General features: G+C 38.8%; 1 protein-coding gene across 1 annotated transcript in view; it reads right to left on the bottom strand.

Annotated features, from left to right (window-relative positions):
- LOC101844537 (cytosolic beta-glucosidase) overlaps positions 1-16,297 on the bottom strand; it is a 161,407-nt gene that overhangs the window by 67,217 nt on the left and 77,893 nt on the right. The window contains exon 5 of the mRNA XM_040746637.1: positions 3,761-3,967. Within this exon, the coding sequence (XP_040602571.1) occupies positions 3,761-3,967 (207 nt within the window). The remainder of the gene's footprint in view (positions 1-3,760; positions 3,968-16,297) is intronic.

Genomic DNA, 16,297 nt, shown 5'->3' with positions numbered 1-16,297 from the left:
CTTTTATGCATGTATGAAAATGTCACAATGCAATGCAACTCCCTGTCGTGTACAGTTAACACATGCTGATAAAATGTTATATAAAATATCACATCCTCCACCCCTGACAGTCAGGAATCATTCTTCCTCTCCACCCCATCTATATTGTCTCTCTGCACACAGCTGTTTGCCCATACCCAAAGACCATCTGAAGATATGACAGTCCCTTATAACACCATTATTTAGACCTCATCACGCTTTAGGCTCTGCACCACATCCCTCCCAGGACAACTCCAGCCTAAGACATTATGCTGAAAGATGAATATGTGATCTCCAGGTGAGGTGTGCTGCTAGTAATTAAACAGTATTAATTGTATCAGCTTTAATTTACATTCTAAGCTCTCAGTAATAAGGCTCAGCATTCTATTTTCTTTCTGACTAGCACTGAGTAATAGAATTGGTGTTTAGGAATTATCATATAAATCTATTTTTTGGTCAGTCAGTATTGGGGAATTTTTTAATATATTACAAATGTATTCATTATTCTCAAGTTGGTAAAAATAATTAAAAACTACAGGCCAAGCACAAATTCCCAGGGCATAAAAACATGACTGGCACTCTACTACCAAACACTGAGGTTGCCAACTTCTTGGTTTGAGGCTTTAATGAGAAATTACTTCCATATTTTCATGTACTAAAGGACTCAGGTGGAAAGTCCTACCTTCGCAGGAGTATGGAGACAAACATTCTGCCTGTCAAAATGAAGCAGCCTTGTCATTTTGGGTATATTTTTAACAACCTGCCAATTGTCTATTTTGAAACATAATCTATATGTTTAATGAAATAAAGAAATTCTTAAGTGTGACTACAAAGTTGTAGAGAACATGTGTTCACATAAAAAGAAAAGGAAAATTCAAAAATAAAACAATCAAGGGAGAAATAAACAAGAAATTCAAGTATGTCTAACCTATCACTAGGTTTCCCTTTATATAAAACATTGCCATCCCCACTTTCAGGGGGCCTTCCAGATTTTCAATAACGTGTGGATGGGGCCCAAGCATAATGAACAACTCTTGATGTTCCATTTAAAGAATTCAAATTCTGATTCTTGGACAGGCAAAGCACAACCAATCTAGTTCTTAAATGATAAGAGAAACCACTAAGTACAATATTAATTGAAATACCATAGGGACTGTGAGAATTTTGTGGACAGAAGGGGAAGTCCATGAGGGTTTCATGCTTTCTTGTTACTGTTGCTTGTTTTTCCATCATAACACCAGGGTAATTTATACTGGTTATATGACTAATGGAGGGGGGGACATTGTGTGGTCCACCTTTGGAATGAAGAGCTGGCCCTTTAAGCCATAAGAGGGCTGCAAAAGGCCACAGCTCTGGGAAGAAGTGTGGGCATAAGCAATACAAATGTTTATTTCACCTGGTAGACCAAATGTGACAGATTGTTTTATCTACAATGGAATATTAATTTTCTGGTTTTGGAAAGGAAAACACAGTGCTCATTTATATTGTTGTAAAACTTGTGAATTTGCCCCATAGGATAAGTAATACTCAAAGCAGCATCCTAATTAAAAGGAAAACTCAGTTGCCGTGCAAGATAATATAAGAGAGCATATAAATCGTAAACAAGATGCATGGTAAAAATGAAAACGACAGGCTGGATTGGAAAGGAATGAAATAAGCTTTGGAAATGTGCTTCTTAAATGAACACAAATTGTGAGATAATGTCTCATTGAACAATAAAAATAACAAACCAGTGGCAAAGATGTAATAGAATTCCCCATGTATACCATTTTAATCTTAATATAATTTTCCCCGGTGCATCCATGTTTATTGAACTACTATGACCGATTCCTTCTGACTCTTTCCAAAGTTACTGAGATTGTGTTCTCCACTGTAAATAATTCCCTTATAATGAACACAAAAACGATCCAGAAATTGACCACAGTTTATAGGAGGAAAAATGACATTTCATCTACTCACAGAAAAGGCTTTCTAAGGATGCCAAGTCTATACATAGTTTCCTCAGGGAAACAGCATGAGGGGACAGGAATCCCTTCACTTTTCCTACTGGGTCATCAATTTAATGCCTTTGTTTCTTTTCTTGTCCAGAAAATACAGAAAGGACACCCAGAGAATCTAACATGTAGGGTGTTGGATAAAGAACTAACATGAGACATCCTAGGATCAGTTAATAACTATAGATATGACTTGAGTATACAGAGTGGACCGCCTCAGTTTCTCACTCTGCAAAGAGGATGATGACACTGCCTATCATCACATAAGGACAGAACTGTACATAGGATGGGTGTGCTGGAGGAAGAAATGGAGTCCTCAAAGGAGCCCTGTAACTACTATTGCATCCCACTGAAGAAGCTCAGTAAACCATAAACTCCAACCAACCCCATAGACATTTCAAATATCTTAGTTTCTAATGTAGTAAATCCCTGCCTCTCCTTTGCTTACACTCATGTTGGCAATTCAAAGTATGTGTTTATTTCATGAGATTTTTAAAATAAATATTTGTAGAAATACAGCCAAGCCAAGGCTCAAGGGACATTACAGAAGAGAGAGAGGAAAGGCTGTAAGATCCAGAAGATAGGGTCTTGTACTATGAAGTGCTGTCTCCTGGACATAACACAGAACTTGCACTCAGGGACTCACTGCAAATATGGTTACCTGCACAGGAGCAAGTCACCAAGAGCAGTCAATATTCCAGCATGAAATGCTAATTAGACTATTCATTTTTTTAAGAAGAAAGGACGTGAAAATGGGAAGGAAAGAAAGGGAAGGTTTTGGGGAGAGTGCATGGCAGAGTAAAACAGGGCATAGACAGGATTGAGGAACATTGTATACATGCATAAAATTGTTAATAATGAAATATTTTAAAATGAAATATTTTTCAAAAATATATGAAAATATGTAACGGTGGAGATCGTGGCCTGTTTGTCACTTTGCTTTGAATTTGGTGTTGCTGTGTAACTGAAATCTGGGATTTTGTTAAATATTGATGCAAATACTGCTACTGGGGTTAATGGTGCAGCTTGGTGGTAAAGACTAGCGGGCACAAACTGAAGTGTTCCATCCATGACATTGGCAAACAAAAACAAAAACAAAAACAAAAGCAAAATCAAGGCAAAGCAAAATATTTTCCTTCCATTCAAAGCCTAATTCATATTTTATTATTTTCTGAAGTTCATTAGACAAAAGAAAGATATATATTTAACAAATCATTAACAAAATAATATTATAAGCACATTAACAGATACATTTAATTAAATATATTACTAGTTCTTTTGTTGGACAGAATGCATACTGTGGTTTTTAGCTTTGCAATTTTGTACTAGATTAAATACTGGAAATTTTAATGAATCAAACACTAACAGAGGTCTCCTGAAGAAAAATAACAATGTACCCAAAGTAAGTAGGTGCACATTTCTGCTGTTAGAGCTGCTAGTCAACAGTGTATTATCTTCATAAACTCATCATTCTTTTTCCAGGAATTTTTTCTAAGAGTTTAAATTGAAGCTTTCAGATATACCTAATTATTTAAATGAAAATCAATTTCTGTGATTCTCTTTTTCACTACCTAAGACACTTTCTAAGAAAATAGAGTAGAGGTTCTCAATGGATACATTCTTAGGATCCAGGTTTTACAATCACAGATCATTGAAGACAGAGACAACCTGAGATTGAGACAACATCCTGAAGTATCCTCCCGTATTTCCAGCAGCGGTGGCATCTATAAAGGACATTTCTCAGTTACCTTCTTGCAGAGGGCCTTCCAGGCCATTGTTTCTGATGACCTTGGCATATTCCTTGGCTGACTTGTATGGGATTCGGGGTCTAGCAGGATCTTCAAAATCAACATGGAAGAGGCCAAACCGTCTGCTATATCCATTGTTCCACTCAAAGTTATCCAGAAGTGACCACGCACAGTATCCTTGAAGGTTGACTTCATCAATATGGATAGCTGAAATGTTTTTTAAAAGAGCCATTAGCACTTTTGAGAAAGTCCTGAATACAAATATCCCTGAAGAGCACTGGGCACCTTTTCCTCCTGCTGGGGGTCTCAGTGGCAACAGACACAATTCTTCCTTGACTTTTTAACCACAGACACAAAATTGAAATAAAGTAAGCTTTGGATCTAATGCATATGTTAATTAGTTTGATTTAGTTATTTGCTTCATCAAAGCATCAAGTCCCACACCAGAGCATAAAGGAATTGTTATCACTTAAAATAATGCCCCTTTACAGTTTTATGTTTGACCTGAACAGGAGCTTCAATTCAGAAGTGAAGTCACAGATGGGCATGGGTAACACATTGCCCACAACCCCAGCTTAGAGAAGTCTGACACAAGAGAATGGATGCAGGTTCTACTTAATGAATTGTAGATCATCCTGGATGGCATAGTGAAACATTACCCCCAAACTATAAGAAATTACTTGTTGTTCTAATAGTGCAATCAGTCATTTAGACATTTGTTTCATTCTTTTATTCTCTTAATATACATTTCCAGTGCCTTTTCCAGCATACACACACACACACACACACACGCACACATGCACACACAAGCTTTTCTCATACCCAGAAGTGTATTCAGCTAGAAAACACCATCAAACATCATAGTATAGCTCCTAATATCTGAGAACATCCCTTGGTCAGTAGCATGCTCAGAGAAACCTGTCCTTTATGTTCTCATGAGCAAGCTGGCACATGCCTTATAACTCTGAAATCAGAAACACCAAACTGAAAAAAGTGGGTACACAGTTCTAGCCTTGTCTATAGGTAAGTATGAAATGCATAAATATATCATAGCAACCTCTATCACTTGGCCTCTGTAGCACAATCACAAAGACAAGCTAGCTTGTAAATAGCAGCCAATAATTTGTCATAGTTCAAAGAAACAAGAAGTCCTAAATCAAGATGATGGTAGCTTCAACATCTTATGGGGGACTTTATCCATCTTTATTAATGGCACCTTCTTGCTATATCTTGATGTGGGAGGAAGGGCAATTGAGTTCCTTCGAGTCTCTTCATATATGGTTATCAACCCCACTGATGATGACTCTTTCATCACTACCTAATCATGCCCCCAAATTCTCACCTTACAATGCCATCATCTTGAGAGCTAGAAATTTTGGAAAGACTCAACAAGCATTCTATTGTCTATGCCCCTCCCATCTAGACTCAGAGTGATGCTTTAGCCCTTTAAGATCCAAAGACAGGACTGTATACACAACATCAAGGTAGACAAAATCCCAGCATGGATGGGGGAGTCCCACCTCTAGGTGAGGAGCCATTGATGGCTTCTGGCAAAAACAGTATCAGTTTTCTTCAGGTCTGTGGCCTCTGAAAGACTATCCATGCTCCAGTAGGTGGTCCTACAACCCATTCATATACAGGCAGCACTAATGAATTTGGTGGTATAGTTTGAATGTAATTGGCCCCCATCATCTATAGGAAGTGGCACTATTAGGAGGTGTGGCTATTTGTTGGAGTGGGTATGACCTTGTTGGAGGAGGATTATGTCTCTGTGGGGTATGGCTTTGAGATTTCCTATTCTAGGAGTACCTCCCAGTGAGTCAGTTGATTTCCTGTTGCCTGCAAGACACAGAACTTTCTGCTTCAGTACACTCTTGCCTGCACGTCCACCATGCTCCTCCTCATGATGATAATGAGCTGAACCTTTGAAACTGTAAACGAGCCACCCAAATTAAATATTTTCTTTATAAGAGTTCCCATTCATGGTCATGCTGGGTGGTGGTGGCGCATGCCTTTAGTCCCAGCACTCGGAGGCAGAGGCAGGCAGATGTCTGTGAGTTCGAGACCAGCCTGGTCTACAAAAGCAAGTTCAGGACAGCCTCCAAAGCCACAGAGAAACCCTGTCTCAGAAACCAAAATATAAAACATGGAGTTAGGAGGTGAAAGTCATGGGATAACATAGGAGAAATTCAAGAGAAGGGAGTAAGGGGAAGGTTTAGTCAAAACACATTATAAATATAGGTAGGAAATTCTCAAATTAAAGAAAGGAAAAAAACTAAAAACATGATTATTTCAGCCAAAACTGCACATGAACATGAATACAATATTCTCTATCATTTCTGTGAGTTCTCTTAGTTTATCATTTCATTCCATGCCAGGGTACCAGTTATTTTCATTGTATGAAGTGGGGAATAGAGCTTATATTTTTAATTAGTATTTTAAGTCTCTCAGAATTCTGAGATTGTGTAAATCTTTGTATTGAGCATTTTCTTTGTGAAAATCACAGTCAAAAAACCTGGTCTATGACCCACTAAGACCCATTTCTCCATTTGTAAATCAAGTGAAAGACTAGCTTGTTTAACAAGATGACCATATCCCTTAATAAGCAAGGAGAAAATTAACTTTCATATAATAAATCATATTTTAATTGTACTCAGACTGTTTTCATCCAGTGTGATCCCTATAGCTAAATGTTTATCAAATCAAGCTCTACTCTCATTTTTTTCTTTGCTATCAGTCTGTATTTTTCAAGTTTATTAAGATACACTATACACCTCTTCTAGACTATATCCATGGGTCTCCAATTGTTTATAGAGTTAGGTATTATGCAGACAAAATATCCCTGACAAGTTATTTGATGCATGACCTCAGATACAATTGTACCAAGAGACAAGCAACTTGTTTTGATTAGAGAGTGTTTTATAAATGATATAGGGAAAGAATTAAGTCAAGCTCTGTTGACATTTTAAATAAAATTATGCTTAGAAAATGAAAATATAGAACATTCAAACATATTAAGCCTTGCAAGACTAAAAATACTTATGAGAATCCCTTCTCTTATCTGTTGTCATTTGCATGTATGTCTGCCTTTGCCAAGTATAATATGGAAAATTCCCTTTCTTTTAATATTATTTTAGGAAACCAATTTAAGTACAGAATGACACATCTCTATCTCAAAACTACAAAAGGCCCATACTCAGATAGAAAACAGTAATCCCCTTTGATTTGTAAATCTGTTTGGGTCTATGTGAAAACGTGCATGTTTTCTTTCGCACTTGTAGAACTACTACTGCCCAACAAGAAAGCCTGCCAGGTACAAAGCCAGACAGTTTCTTGAAATCACACATAGTCCCACTGATCATATACAAAAGGACTGATTCATGTGCTAAACCGGGGGATAAAAATGAGGCCCTGCCTGCTTGGAAGGGAACAAAAGGAAATCTTGACAATTTCATTGTTAGCTGCCAGGAGTGCAGCAGCAAGCACTAAACTGCCCGAGTGACACTGGTGGATGTCTCTGCATTTTCACTGCAGGAACACTCAAGTGGAGAATTACCTAGTTAGGTTCAGGAGCTAGCCTGCTGGAATCCTTCTCACCAGGCCATCACTGGGAAAAAATTACAAAACCACACCGGAACCTGCACGCTTCTCCTCTTCCAATCTCCTCAGGAACAGAAAGAGACCGTCATCACATTTCTTGTCACCATGATTTATGAGGTCCCAGATCTTGGCAGAGGAAAAAGCACTTCTGAGAATTTGCCTTCTTTCTTTAACCAGAGTTGGAGGCAAAATCAACATGGACCAATAGGAGTTTGGACAGCTCAACAGCATGCTAGGATAAAAATGGTACCTATTGTAGAATCAGAGTGTAATATGAAATAAGACTCTGGAAAGATGCAGTGATAAAAGCTTTTAGGCTTGCTTCCAGTCAAGGTCTTCTAGGTACAAGAACCCCACATTAGCATTATATTCTTCATAGTTGTATATCCAAACACATGTGTGTGTGTATGTATTTATACACACTATTTTGTATGTATATATGTCTATGTATACTATGAATAATTTGTCCAAAAACAGCCAAATTAAAAAGAAAGAAGGCAAACATTAACCCAAAATAACCCTCACATACTTGCTCAGCTATGATCATTAGGAAATGTCCTTCAGCTGATAAATGGATAATAAAAATGTAAATATATACAATGGAATAATGTTATTCATCAGTGACAAATGAAAATTTCAAGTAGATGAATGGAAGTAGAAAAGATCATATTGAGTGAGGTAATCCAGACCCAAAAAGACAAACATACCATGTTCTCTCCCATCTGAGGCTCCTAGCTCCAAGTCTATATGTGAGTATATAACCTGGAGTAACTGCAGAAACCAAGAAGGTCCAAAAGAGTTACCGAGAGGGGAAGAACAGGGCACAAGGGGGAAATGGGGTGCTTCAACTGGTGTGGGTGAGGGAGACAGAAGAATGAGGAAAGAAAGTAAGATAACAGTAAAGATATCTTAAAAAGTCTTAAGGAAGCATTATTACCTAAAATTATTGATAATACATATAAGTCTGTGAACATACACACACACACTATATATATATATATATATATATATATATATATATATATATATATAGCTTAGATTAAATTTTCCCATCTGAGCTGACAGTGCTCCCTCCAAAGATCCACACTACCAAACAAAAACCTCAACACCAGGCATGAGAAGCCCTCTTTTGAGCTGTTCATCCGGGTTTTCCAAAGGATTCCCAAAACATATGCTATTGGTACTGCCTTTGTCCCCTCCCTCAGAGGTGGAAGATAAGTTCCCACTGCTGAAGATGCCATGCAGATCAGACACAGAGTCTGGAGGACCTGAGCTGGACCTAACCTGAAAGCCTCCTCCCTGAGGCCTAACTTTCATGATACCATGCAAGCTTTCAAGAGGAAGAAAACAATAGTCCTCCCCCACCAGAATGCCTATGGACTATCACAATAATGAGCAGCATGGCACAGTAATATTGAGAGGCATGCTTAGCATGTTTAGCAACAGTTCTCTAAGTGGTCTTAAGGCCTGATCAAGAGGAAAAAGATGCCTGCTACTGGCAACCTAGCCAACTACCCATGGCTACTGTAGTCATAGATCTTGGCAGAGAACCTACAATATAACCCCTAACTCCTTCTAAATATTTATCCTTATATCCACAGATAAGTGTAGTTCTCCCTTGTCCCCAATTGGGGTCTGTCTTGGTTACAGTCTTTATGGCTGTAACGAAACACCTTGACCAAAAGCAACTTGGGGAGGAAAGTGTTTATTTGGGGTACATATCCAAAGTCACAGTCAATTAAAGAAACTAAGGTGGAAACGCAAACCAGGAGGAAATCTAGAGGCAGAAGTTGATACAGAGGCCATGGAGTGCTGCTTACTAGCTTGTTTCTCATGGTTTGCTCAGCCGAGGAGTAGTACCACCCACAACAAACTGAGCCCTCCACTATCAATCACTAATTTCAAAAATTACTATATGTTTGTCTACAGTCCAATCTTATGGAGGCATTTTCTCAATTGAGATTCCTTCCAGATGCACTCTAGCTTATGTCAAGTTGACATAAAACCAGCCAGCACAGAGCCCCCTTCCCATCTTTCTGTTTACCAGATCATAACCTTTATATCTTGTTCCCATCTCAAGCCCCAACCTCACCTGTGGTCCCTTTATATTTTCCTGATTTCATGGTTACTCACTTCTGAGGGTTTAAAGCTATGAAACACAATACTCTGGTTTCTCTTCAGATCATATAAATCTTTTGCCTTTTACTAAAGCTATGAAACACAGATTAGAAAGAACATACTGCATTTCTTTCTGTATCTGGGTTACCTTTCTCAATATAATCTTTTTACATACATGTTCATTTACTACAAATTTCACTTTTTCTTGAAAAGTATTTCACTGTGTACCACAGTGTCGATGAAGGACATTTAAGTTGTTTCCATTTCTTGCCCATTGTGAATAGGGCATCTGTGAACACTGCTAAACAAGCAGATAGAAATTAGGATGTTCAGCCCTTTGGGAATATGCCAAAGGATAGTATAGCTGGGTCATAAGGAAGATTTATCATAGAACTTGAGAAAAACATTAGAAAACACTTGTTAACTTTCAAGAAGAAAACAAAATTGCTTCAGTGGTGTTCAACAAAATATATATACAGAGTTGAATGAAATTACAAAGATATTTAAAAGGACTTGAAAACTGAATTAATAAAGAAATAGAACTATAGGGTGAAATTAAGATGGGATCAAAAAATTCAATATCCCAATCAAAACACTAAAAGGAAAGTCTTCCAAGTAGAAAGGATTCAAGAAGAAGATAGAATATTAGAACTCAATGATAAAGTAGATAGAATATCAGAAGAAGATAGAATATTAGAACTCAATGATAAAGTAGAGAAGCTAGATGAAGTAAGCAAATAAAATGAAAAAAATCACAAAAGGAAATGTGGGAAACCATCAAAAGATCAAATCTTCAAGCTGGAGGTGGTGGTGCATACCTTTAGTCCCCACTCTCAAAAGGTAGAGGCCAGCCTGGTTTACAGAGAGAATTCCAGGACACCCAGGAATACACAAAGAAACCCTGTCCCAAAAAACAAAAGCAAAGCAAAAAACAAACAACAAAAAAAGATCAAATCTTCAAATTATGGCTATAGATGAAAGAGAACGATCCCAGATAAACAGCATAGACTAGATTTTCACCAAGATCATAAGAGAAAACTTTCCCAAACCATGAGAAGACATACTTATACAGATACAAAAACAAAAACAAAACAAAACAACAAACAAACACTAACTAGATAAGGCCAGATAAAGAATACCCCAGGGCATACTGTAGTTAAAACACTATATACACATAACTATAAAATATTTACATGTGGGCATTGGTGGTGCATGCCATTAATCCCAGCACTGGGGAGGCAAAGGCAGGTGAATCTCTATGAGTTAGAGGCCAGCCTGGTCTACAGAGCGAGTTCCAGGATATATATATATATATATATTTGCATGTACAAGAGAAGAAATATAAGTCACATGTAAAGGAAAGCCTACCTGAATAAGACTTGCCTTTTCAGTGAAAAATGTGAAATGCATTCCAAATTGTCGAGGACAATGATGGCCAACCTAGACTAACATATGCAGCAAAAATAGCTGTCATACTTGATGGAGAAAAAATAAACTTTCCATGGTCCAAACAGACAAAAACAAAAAAGCAAAATCAGCACTAAACAGAAGATTGGAAGCAATACTTCAAACTGATGATGGGAATAAGCATGGCCAAGAGAGTCTAGAAAAAAAAAATGAAGCTACTGTTTATTTAAAAACATACTGCACCTAAGAACATAAACCAAACACAATAAAAAAGACTACATTCTACAAACACCTTTTAATAATAATTCTAAATATTAATGGCCTCAACTCTCAAATCAAAAGACACAAGCCAGCTGAGTGTATTAAGAAACAAAATTCACCTTTAAGAAAAATGGCAAGGAAAAATCATATTCCAAGCAAATGGAATCAAGAAGTAAAAAGGCATCACTATCCTCATAGCTGGGCAGCTGCTTTTATCTAAAAGAATTTTCCAATGTTAGGAAATCTGAGAATTGTTCTGTTCTGTTTTGTTTTGTTTCCTGAAAATCCAGAATCATGTCTTGTGGAAAGCCTAGCATGCAATCCCACACACAGAAAACTATGGTCAAAATGCAGTAATTTGAATGAAAATGGGTTGGATAGACTCCTAGGGAGTGGCATTATTTGAAAGAATTAGGACATGTGGCCTTGTTGGAGGAGGTGTGGCCTTATCTAGCACCATGTCTGTCTACATGCCATCGTGCTTCCCACGATGATTATAATAAACCAACCTCTGAACTGTAAGTCAGCCCAAATTAAATGTTTTCCTTTATAATAGTTGCTGTGGTCTTGTATAGCAATAGAAACGTTAGGATAACAGTGACAGTGACTGGACTTGAGTTAGTTATTTGGAAGCATAACCCCAAATTACTCAGCAAATTTAAATCTGGCTCTTGGGTGAATCTACACTGACAGTACCCGAACCACGTGGAAAATGCACATTGAAATTCTTTTGAATGGAGATACCAACATTCCAAAATTTTAAGTGCTATTATAAATATTGAAAAGCAATCATACCGGATAATCAAACATAGTCAAAGAGGTATAAAAATAATTAAGGAGAAGGAACCAATCGATAACATATACAAGCTCACAAAGGTCTCAGTTGTTATATATGCCATCAGAATCTATAATGACCAGATTTAATGGGCTCAGGACAGACCGACAACTTCGAATCCTTTTAGGGATTAGCAACCCATAAAACAGAAGTAGATTATCTGGAAAAGACACACACTGCTAGCTGAAAGGAAATTTTTATTTCTTACATGCCAGTGGAAACATAGTGATCTACTCCCAAGGTTGTTGTGAAGGTCACATGAGATAGAATGAAGCCTAATACAATGTTCAGTCAACATTGAGTTTCTGGGTTTTTTTCCCTCTACAGTCATTACTTGGAAGAATACAGAACATATGCTGGATAAAAAGATATTTAGGAGACAGTGGAGGCGCAGAGACACAGGATTTCAGATGAACAGAAGAAAGAGCATGTAAGAGCACAGTAATGAAATGGTTATTGGCAGTCTAACAGAGAAGCCCAGAAGAAGCCACAACAACTAGAACCCTCAAAACAGCAAGAAAACAAATTTCTGCTCATTCTAAACCCAGTCACATTGGCACAAAGATTAATGGTCACAATACCAGGTGATGTTTACATCTAACCAAGTTTGAGACTCACTACTCAATGACGTACATTAGCATCAACTACAATGTGCTCAGCATAGCTTCAATCCCGGACTTAGAGTGCACAGGCCTAGACATGTGTGAGACTCCAGCTAGGGAAGTACTAAGGGAAGAGGGAATACCATCAGGCAGCTCCTTCAAAAAAATGGACCATGGAGATGCTAAATTCCCAGTTACACCTGAAAGCATTTCATCCCACTGCTCAGTTGAAATCTATTTTCATTCCCATTCAATCAAAGAAATTGGGTTAAATGGGGACTTCTAAAGAGGGAGCCAAAGCCGTGTATGTGATATTATCTGGAAATGGGAGTTTTTTCAAATATAACTAAGAATCTCAAGAAAATGATCTGGATAATAGTGAGGCCTGCATGTCAAGCATCCTTGTTACAGAAGAGAAAGGGAAAGGCAATACCAGGAAGAAGATGCAGAGACAGAGGTGGAGACTGAAGTCAAATGTTTACAGCCCAGAAATACCAACAATTGTTAGCAGTCACCAGAAGTCAATTGAGAATCAGGGAACAAATCCCTTCCCCTAACCTCTGGAAGGAAGTGTTAATCCTGCTGGCTCCTTAATTTTGGAATTCTGGATTCTAGAACTGTGAAAGAATATATTTCTGTTGTCTTTAAGTCACCAGGTTTAGGGTAATTTGCTAGCACAGCCACGGGAAACTAATACACCATGGTCTGTCATTGTGGTTGCCAACTGGGCTCTGAGTCCTAAACCACCCACCTGGTCTTGCTAGGGGCATATGAGCATCTCTCTCAAAGTCTGTCAAAGCCAGAGAAAGAAAGCCTTCTGGGGACACAGTTTGAAGCCTATTTTCTGGCAATTGCCCACACACTAACTTTGAAAATGTGATTCTCTGAGTTTCATGAAACAGTACAAGTTCATTACAAATGAAGAAGAGCATTAGCTGGGTATCCTCCTGCAGGAGACCTGGCACACTGGCTGCTTCCCCTTTCTTTGGGAAAATAAAGGCATGGGGATGATCTAAACAAAGAGAGATGCACAGTAAGACTCTCCTTTCCTCAAGTGAACATAAGTAGCTGGACAGATTTTGTGAAAGCACCCACATCACCCCAACATATGAGGCCCCACCTGCAGATGGGACTCTTGGTAACAAGAGCCACAACTCTCTGAAAAGAGAGTCTTTGAATATCAGAGCTAATTTTTAAATATTTTATAGGAAAATGCCAATTAGCTAGAAACGAACTCCACAGACTTCTTAATTAACTATTATTCCTACTCTTTCTATTACACTGGGGGGAGGGGTGCTGCAAATAGCAAGCAATTAAAAGGGATCATATAAAAATTCACAATTGTAAAGCTGATCTGAGACTAGGTATGTGTCTGAATCGCCTTCCACAATTTCTCCATCTATATTAATTACGCAGCTACTTCTGCTCCAGCCAAAAGTTTCTATTAAAGGAATCAATGTTCTTCCCAGCCAGAGGTACATTAAAAGGGCTCCTTCTGTCCCCTAGTCCCTTCTCTACCCTCTTTTCTGTCTTATTTCCCTCTGGGACTTGGGTTCCTCTCCTGTAAAATGGAGGTATTAGCATATCTTCATAGCAGAATGGTGAGCATTAAATAAATTAATACAGATAGCTCTGGGAAGAAGGCTTGACTCCTAGCAAAGCCTAATATACACTACTCAGTGGCTGCAATTGTGGCTTTTATTGCTCTCCAAGTCTGGGAGGGTGAGGAGCGAAAATCTGTTCTATCTCTTCCTCCATCTGGTTTCCAACAGCTTTCAGAGGACATAGAGTCAGCACAACGTGCTAAGTGCTGAGAAGCAGTGAAATTGGGTGCCAAGGGAAAGCACAGCATCTGGGACAGGGTTGTGCTCTGTGGGAATGGGTCAGCTGTGGGTCAAGACAAGAAGTCAGTACTGACACAGAACTTTGGGTGATGCTTCCAGAACACTGAGTGGTACTGTAGCTCCTCTAGGTGAGAGAATAATGGGAGTTAGGAGTATCCTATTTGACATTTCTAGGACAGATGGGCAACGCCTATTCTATACTTATGAAATAAATATATGTCCAGCAAAAAAAAACAAGGAACAGAGTATATGATGATATTTTATATTTTTAAATTCACATTGCATCCTGTATATAAGGAGGGTATTCATTCAATGATCACTCTGTGAGCATTTAATCATAGTCTCTGAAAAGTAAAATGAAAAGAGAGAGGGGGTATAAGAAACAACTTTGAATATCATATCAAAAGTTCATTATGCATCAAAAGCTTTTATCTTTTCAACGAACCTATCAGATATTATTATCGTCTATATTCTACAGAGTAGGGTGCTGACATCTGGAAAGGTTCTAACCCTTGGAAAGACTCATACAGCAAGTAATTTGGTTGAGACAGGAACTCAAGAGGGCAGTAGCAGCAAAGCCTACACATGGAGTCTGCACAATTAGATCTGTTAGTGGACCACTTTGCCTAATGAAAGAGAGCACATGGATCCACCATGCGTTAGAGCCATGCAGTTCCCTTAGCCAAAGTAATTCTTTCATAGAAGAATCTGGCCCTTGCTGATAGCCACTGATTGTTATAGTTTAAATGGGAAATTTTCTCCATGTAGGCGGGTGTCCCTGGGGATTTAGAAGGTGGGGCTACAAAGGCAGCCTCTCCACCACTGCCTAGATACTTCGTTGGGGTTATCCCTGTGAATCCCCTACCTTTTCCTCTATGCCAGACCTCTCTCTAAACTTATAGTAACTCCCTTTATCAAGGCATCTACTTTCTTGCCCTTTTCTATTCCTCCCCTGTGTCAGTTCTCCTGTTCTCCTCCCCCGCTAAAGACCTTTGATGCCCTTCCCCTATAATGAGATTGATGACTGACTGCCTTGGTTACCATTCCTAGAGCCTTGACCCAGTAGCTGATAGAAGCAAAAACAGGCACCCACAGCTAAGCACTGAGCCATACTCCCGGAATCCCTTTGTGGAGAGGGAGGAGAGATGACCAAATGAACCAAGATGGAACTGGAGATACCCGCAGAAACAGTTGACCTGAACTAATGAGAGCATGCAGACCCTAGTTGTAAAGCGGGGGAACACGCATTGGACCAAACCAAGCACTCTGAATGTGGGTACCAGTTAGGAGGCCAGACACTCTATGGAACCTCTAAAAGTGGAGCCAGGGTTTATTCCCAGGCCACAAACAGACTTGGGGATCCCATTCCCAATGGAGGGATACTATTGCAGCCCAGATATGGAAAGGAGGGCCTGGGCCCTCCCCCAAATGATGTGATGGACTTTGGTGATCCCCGGTAGAGGGTCTCACTATCCCTGGGGAGTGAGTGGTGAGTTGGGAGGTTGATGGGAAGCATGGGAGGGCAAGGGAATTGGGGTCGGATATGTAATTTTCTATTAAATAAAAAATGGCAAAAAACAAGGTGGGGCTACTTAGAGGAAGTGCATCACTGTAGGAGTAAACCTTCGAGTTCATCATCCCATGTACTTCCTGTCTTTATGCCTTCCTGATATACTGAGATTTGAGTAATATCCAGTCTCCATGGGGCTTCCTGTCACCACGATGGATTTATATCCCTTCCAGCTGTGAGCCAAAACAAATCCTTCCTGCCTTAAGTTGATTCTTGTCAGGTATTAGGCAGCAGCAACAGAAGGGTAAAAAATACACTGATGGGGAAGAAAAGGAGCTATACTAGGAAAATGGGCTACAA

This window comes from Mesocricetus auratus, unplaced genomic scaffold (assembly GCF_017639785.1).
Source record: "Mesocricetus auratus isolate SY011 unplaced genomic scaffold, BCM_Maur_2.0 Super-Scaffold_100006, whole genome shotgun sequence".
NCBI classification, from domain to species: Eukaryota; Metazoa; Chordata; class Mammalia; order Rodentia; family Cricetidae; genus Mesocricetus; species Mesocricetus auratus.
The sequence above is the reverse complement of the archived record's forward strand: the minus strand, read 5'-3'. Positions and strand labels throughout refer to the sequence as shown.